Here is a 6743-nt window from a genome sequence, read left to right as displayed (position 1 = left end):
GAGGCCTCTCGTTCTGGTGACCGCGGCGGCGTGGGGCACCAGTTCACGCCCCCCACGGCGTCGGCCATCTCCGGTGCGGTGCACGACCAGCTCCATTGCTGGCCGACCAGGCCGGGGTGGAACGCGGCCACCGAATCCTCCTCCATCGCCTTCTCCCTCCTCTCCTCCTCCTTGCCGGCCACCATCTCCAGCTCGTGGAAGGCGACGTCGCCGGCGGCAGAGAGTGCGAGCGCCTCCTCAAAGCCGTCCCATTGGCGCTCGTCGTGCGTGTTCATGGAGTCCTCCATGACACGCTGCATGAGCCGGGCCTCCTCCTCCAATGTCATGCGAGGAGGTGGAGGTGGTGACGGAGACGGGGAAGGCGATGGCGTGGGCGTGAGGTCGCACAGCCCCATACGCCCGCTCACATCTCGACGTGGCCGCCGCGGCCCCGACATCCTGACTGCAAAGTAGGACGTGCGGCGCGTGTCATGCTCGTCCTGGAGCCATGTGTCCCAGAGCACGGAATCGGGGGCGTACCTGTCGTCGTAGTACAGGTCATCGGGGAGGAGGCGGCGGCGGCGCTCGATCTCATCGCGGCGCGCACGGTCGCCCATCGGCGCCGGCGGGATCGGGACCCGGTCGGCGCTGAGGTGCCGGTTGTTGGGGAGGTGGACGTCGCTCCACGGGACCGGCGTCCTCGTCTCCCAGTAGCGCCGACACACGTCTGCGCTGAGGTACTGCCGGTCGCGCTCGCCGGCGGGCCTAGGGGCGATGGTGAAGGGGGCCGGCGCGGGGGCTCGACGGGAGGAGCGTGACAGTGACGCAGGCTCCTCCTTCTTCACGGAGCCGCGGCGGCCCGAGCAGGAGCCGGCCTCGCAGTCCTGCTTCCCCTTGCGGCCGTAGTTCCATAGTCACATGGTTGCGGTCGGCCGGTGAGTTCGAGGACGGGGAGCGGCTAGGGTTTGGGCGTGTAGGCTTTCGAGGGGGCAGAGAGGGACCGGGGTGGGAAGTGATGGGGACGACGACCGGTCCACGGGTCCCATTTAAGAAGGACAACGACCGTTTGATGGCCCGATGACAGGTGGGGACACCCGCCCGTGCGCATTGATGTTGACAGATGGAAGGTAGGTGGCCGCCTACCACGCGGCCCCGACGCGGACGAGCGTGCGCCCGTTTGCCTTCCGCCGTGACCCAAACCAGGCGCAAGTTTGCGCTCGAAATGGGTCGGCCCGGACACAAAACGGATAAGATGGGTCTGGACTGTCGCGCGCTAGGCCGTCCGATTTGTCCCTTTTACCCCAAACGGACAGGTCGGACAAAATGGGATCGCGCGGTGGAGTTGACCTAAGGGCATCTCCAGCCGTTGGCCCCCCAGGGGGCGTCTAAAAGCACCGCATGGGGGTGAGCTGACGCAAAAAATGGCCCTGGGGGCGAGTCGGTCCCCAGCCGTCGGCCCCCAGGGCCGCCCCCAGGCGCGTATTAAAAAAAAGAAGGGCCGTTCGGCGAAGTTATGATAAAAAATAGTTAAATTTCGGCTAAACATGGCAAATTTCGGCGAAATTCGCACATTTTCATTACATTAACCTAATCTAAAAAAGAAAGGGGCTGAAGTCGTCGCCGCCGTCGTCGTTGGCGGCCTTCTCCTCCTTGACGCGGGCGCCCCTGCTGGACCCGGCGTCGCCATGGCGGACTGGCGGCGGCACGTCGTCGTCGTCGTCGTCGTTGTCGCATAGGACGACGACCCCGTCTTCATCGCGGCCGCGTCGGCCCTCCTCGAAGTGGCGCAGGGCGGCGCGATGGCGCTCCTTCACCTTCTCCCGGCGCGCCTTCTCCATCGCAATGGAGTCCTGGCGCGCCCATTCTAGGGCCGCGTCGTCGTCGTCGAACTCCGCCTTCACCGGCGCCAGCCCCGGCTCCGTCTTCACCGGCGCCAGCCCCGGCTCCGTCTTTGGCTTGACGAAGCGCGGAGGAGCCGACGAGGAGGAGGCGCGCCGGCCGCCCTCGTTGATGACGATGTCGGTGCTGTGAGTGCACCGGCCGAGCGGCAACTCCGCCGCGGGCTCGGCCTTGACGCTGAGCAGGGCCGGAGTGCCGGAGGAGTGCGATGAGGATCGGGAGGAGGAAGAGGAGGAGGAGGACCCGAACCTCCTTGGCGCCCATGGCCCGACGCGTCGGTGCTGCGCCGGGGGGTACGCCAACGGCGGGTCGTTGCCGCCCTCGAGGTACGTGAGCACGCCCTCGAGTGTGCGGCCGGGGACGCCCCACCAGAGGTGGCGCCCCTCGCTGTTCTGTCGGCCGCCGACCACCGGCGCGCCGTTAGTGGACGCCAATCGCTGCTGCTGGCGGCGCTCGAAATATGCCGCCCAGGCCGCGTGGTTGTCGGCGGCGTACTGGAGGAGGGAGAGTTGGGCGTCTGTGAGGGACGCGCGCACGATCTCGACCTCCTCGGCGAAGTACTTCGGCTTCGCCACCGCGTCGGGCAACGGGGGAATGGGCACTCCCCCGACGCTGAGTCTCCACCCCGTTGGCCCGGCGCGCATGTCCGGCGGCGCCAGGATGTTCGCCTGGAACAGGAGCCAGGACTCCTGTTCGTGGAGCGAACGGCGGCCGAAGCCGTTGGCCGCCGCCTCGTCTCCGGGGAAGCGTTCTGCCATGGCGACGGCGGGGCTGGGCGGGCTCGGGAGAGGTAGAGGGAGGGGCTGGGCGGCGGCGCTCGGGAGAGGCCGGGAGAGGGAGGGGCTGGACGGCGGCGAGGGGCGGGGCTGGTGTGGGCACAGGCGAGTGGAGGCCGCCGGCTTTTATAGCTGGGCGGCGCCCGTGTGTACGCGTGCGAGGGAAGGGAGGCGTCGGCGCGCCGTCCCGTGAAGCGCCGCCCGTGAGGAATCAATGGCAAGGCTGACCGGCGGCAGCCTTGCCATTGATTCCCCGCGGGAATCGAGGCCGTTGGGGGAAGACGAGGCGCCGAGTCGCTGACGCGGCTGGCCCGCGTCTTTTTCGCGCCAAAACAGCTCGCCTCGGCGTCCCCGGGCGCCCCCAGCGCGCCGGGTTCGGGCTGAGTCCGCCAACGCTGTTTTCGGCCCAAGCCGACGAAAATCGGGCTCTTTGGGATGCGACTGGACCGTTTTTTCGGCGCCGGCGTGAAAAAATCACCTGGAAAGGCCTTCCTAAAACGCGGCTGGAGATGCCCTAAGGATCGGCCAACTCAAATGTCGGCCCACGCGCAAAGCACACCGCTCTAGCCAACGTCACGTCATGGGTCAACTAGCCACCACACGACGTCGGGGCAGTACCCGCCCAAAGCGAGCCACTGGGGTAGCAGGCCTCCATGGGACAAATCCGATCGTCCAGATCCAATCAAGGAAAAATCCCTAAGACCCTCCATTTGGATTTTCTTTTTCATTACGATATTCTCTTTATTTTCTGTATTGATCGTGACTGGGCGTGTGCGTTTGGACCTTGAACTTTGTACTTTGGATATTGTTTGTGGTTGGTGCCATGGTTTTATATAATACAGTATAAAACGGGGAAACCTTTTTTGGCAGGTAGAACTCATCGATGCAATCGAACATTCATTTCTCTAAATTAACATGCGGTACACGCACGCGATAATTGAAAAATGTAATTTCGATCAGTCTAATCGATGGGCACGTGTATGTACATGTTCATGCGAGGAGCCAGTAGTTCTTGTGGGTCTTTGTGTTGAGCAGGTAGCCGGCGTTCTTGCCCTTCTTCTGAACGCTCACGCACAGGCACTTGCTGTGCTCAATCAAGAACTCCGCCGTGCTGTCGTGTCTCGGCCGGCTCGTCCCGCTCGCGCTCCGCAACCTGCGCACGCTAGATTAGTTGTTTCGGTCGCGTCTGTGCGATGAGGAGATCGACGACATGGATTGGGGGGGTTTGGTTTACCTGAGGAAGGCGGAGAAGCGGTGGTGACCGATGACGAGGAGCTCGACGCCGCGGCGTTGGGACTCGGCGAGGATGGTCTGGGCCTTGGCCTCGCGGCCCTCGGTTGCCGGCTCGACGCGCTCCGCGTGGACCCTAGCGCGCGGGTATCGCGCCTTGCACGCGGCGCGCATCGTCTCCATGAACTCCCCGTCCGCGGAGCCCCCGCCACCGAGGAACACGGCCAGCTGGGAGCTGCTGCTGCTGCCGACGGAGCCGGTTCGCGCAGGGGCCGCGCCGCCGGGGGCGCCGCTCGGCGGCATGTTGACGTGGAGAAGCAGGATGTCGTCACCCTCGACGACGGCGTGGGAGAGTGCCCAGTCCATCGCCGCCGTGGACTCGCGGCCCGGGTCAGCGATGATCATCACGAGCCGCTTCTTAGACGTCGTCCCGGCGGGCCCGCCGCGGCCGATGCCGATGCCGTTCCCGCTGCCACTAGCGCCGGCGCCAGCGCCGGCGCCAGCGCCGGCGCGCCCGAGCTCGATCGAGGCCATGCTGCCGGCCGACGTCGCCGCATGCATGCACGCAGCCTCGCCGGCCTGGCTGCGGGCTTAACGGGGGAAAATGGGGGCGATTAGGAGCGTTTGCCAAGTTTGGAAGGGTGGTGGAGAAGATGGAGGGGAGACATAGGTACGTGCACTCGTGCGGCGTTGGAGCGGTTTCCTGAAGCGCCTTTGGTGGAAGACGCGCGGCTGCAGAATGCTGCAAGAGCAATGCCACACGCGCGTATTTTTGTTGGATAGAAATAATGTGAAGGCCCACCCAGCTGAAATTCAAGGGCGAAGAGATTTGTTAGGCTGGTCATAGTGGGGAATAACTTAGAGTAGTAACATGCATACGTTACTACTCTATGTTACTAGCCTTATACTGGCAAGTGTCATATTTGTAGTAACATACACATGCTTATTTATTGTCTTTTAGCCTCATTTTGCATTGGAAAGCATTATGTAATGGTAACATATTAGGTTACTCTATTTGCTTCTCTCCTCATTAACTACTTGCCACGTCAACATTTTTGCTTATGTGGCATCTATGTTACTACCTATGTTACTCCCACTATGACCAGCCTCAGGAAAAGGGCGACGCTAGGCGCCGGCGTTCGGCCGGTTGCGCCCTAGCCCTTGGATGCGAGCCCGCGTGGTCACTGGATGCAGAAACAAAAACGATTCGTCCGGGACTTCTTCTACCTCGGGCTAGATCTGCAGCTCCGGCTCGGCGTCCTCGTCACCGCGCCTCCTGTCCCTTCTGGTGGCCGTCTTCGTCGCCGGTCCCCACCCTCGCCGTTCGTCCTCATTCACTAGTCCCCATCCTCGCTGGCTGGCTGTCCTAGTCGTCAGTCCCCATCCTCGTCGGTTGTCTTCGTCGTCGCCTCGACCCATGCAACAGCTGCACCTGCCGTTGCAGCTCTCAACGGCGACGGAGGTAGCTCCGTCGCCGCCCCTCACCGTTGATGCTCGTTGCAGCCGACGACAACGGCCACCTAGTCAGTCGACGCCATTGAAACCGTCGCAAACCCCCTGTGTTGCAAACGCTGGAAAAACAGCTTCAACCCCTGGATGGAGAAGCTTCAACCCCTATATGAAAAAGCTTCAACCGGCACTGCGAATCAGGGGAGAGATGCAACCGCTTGCGCAAAATGCTTCAACCTTAGATTGAAAAAGTTTCAACCAGATGATAGAGAGAGCTTCAATCAAGCGCCGCTCAAGAACGAAAAAAGTTTCAAATCATTTACAGAAAAGCTTCGATCGTGGATGGAAAAGGCTTCAACCGTGTACGAAAACAACTTCAACCGTTGGAAAAGAAGCTCCAACCAGACACTTCAAACCAGAGAAAAGTTGCCAACGTTGACAGAAAAAGCTTCAACCGTATATGGAAAAAGTTTCAAACGGCTATCGGCAACAGAAAAGCTATAGCTATAGCCCGCCTCGGCCATCGCCGTCGCGCACCCCGGTTGCCGTGGGGTTGCAGCACATGGACATCGTCGTGGTAGCACATCGTCGTCCTCGGTCGCAGCATCTCCCGTGGTCATCCCGGTCGGCGCGAGATGGGATGGTCACCGGGCAGAGTTGCGATGGTCGCCGCGAGCTTGAGACCATGGTCAAGCGGGAGGGGGGGGCGTGATGTATGCTAGAACTACGTCGGTATTTCCCCAAAGAGGAAAGGATGATGCAACACAATGACGATAGATATTTCCCCCAGTGATGAGACCAAGGTTATCGAACCAGTAGGAGAACCACACAACATATCGTAAACATCTCCTTCACATAAATAACAATTACTCACCACCCGACGTGTTAAAGGGGTTGTCAATCCCTTTCGGGTAACGGCGCCAGAAATTGGCAAGTGGACGGGAGAAAGTTGCAATAGATTGGATAAATAGATCCCAAATAAAATAAAGTGCAGCAAAGTTTTTTTGTATTTTTAGATTAATAGATCTAACAATAAAACCAAATGAAAATATATCGCGAAGGCAAATATATTAAAGAAGAGACCCGGGGGCCGTAGGCTTCACTAGTGGCTTCTCTCGAGAAAAATAGCAAACGGTGAAAGAACAAATTACTGTTGGGCAATTGATAGAACTTAAAATACTCATGACGATATCCAGGCAATGATCATTATATAGGCACCACGTCCAAGATTAGTAGACCGACTCCTGCGTGCATCTACGACTATTACTACACACATGGACCGCTATCCAGCATGCATCTAGTGTATTAAGTTCATGAAAAAACAGAGTAATGCAATAAGAATGATGACATGGTGTAGACAAGATCTATTTATGTAGAAATAGACCCCATCTTGATATCCTTAATAGCAAC

At 60.0% G+C, this 6743-nt stretch overlaps 1 protein-coding gene across 1 annotated transcript; it reads right to left on the bottom strand.

Moving 5' to 3' along the window:
- Window positions 1-3531: 3531 nt before the first annotated feature.
- Window positions 3532-4576, bottom strand: LOC119304487. The gene is made up of 2 exons (XM_037581603.1): window positions 3889-4576; window positions 3532-3807 (listed from the first exon to the last, which is right to left on the bottom strand). Exons 1-2 carry the CDS (start codon window positions 4443-4445, stop codon window positions 3645-3647), a joined length of 720 nt encoding a protein of 239 aa, XP_037437500.1. The 5' UTR covers window positions 4446-4576; the 3' UTR covers window positions 3532-3644.
- Window positions 4577-6743: the final 2167 nt, after the last annotated feature.

Source organism: Triticum dicoccoides, chromosome 1B (assembly GCF_002162155.2).
Source record: "Triticum dicoccoides isolate Atlit2015 ecotype Zavitan chromosome 1B, WEW_v2.0, whole genome shotgun sequence".
Classification (NCBI taxonomy): domain Eukaryota; kingdom Viridiplantae; phylum Streptophyta; class Magnoliopsida; order Poales; family Poaceae; genus Triticum; species Triticum dicoccoides.
Note: the sequence above shows the minus strand (reverse complement) of the source record. Positions and strands in the feature narration are given on the sequence as shown.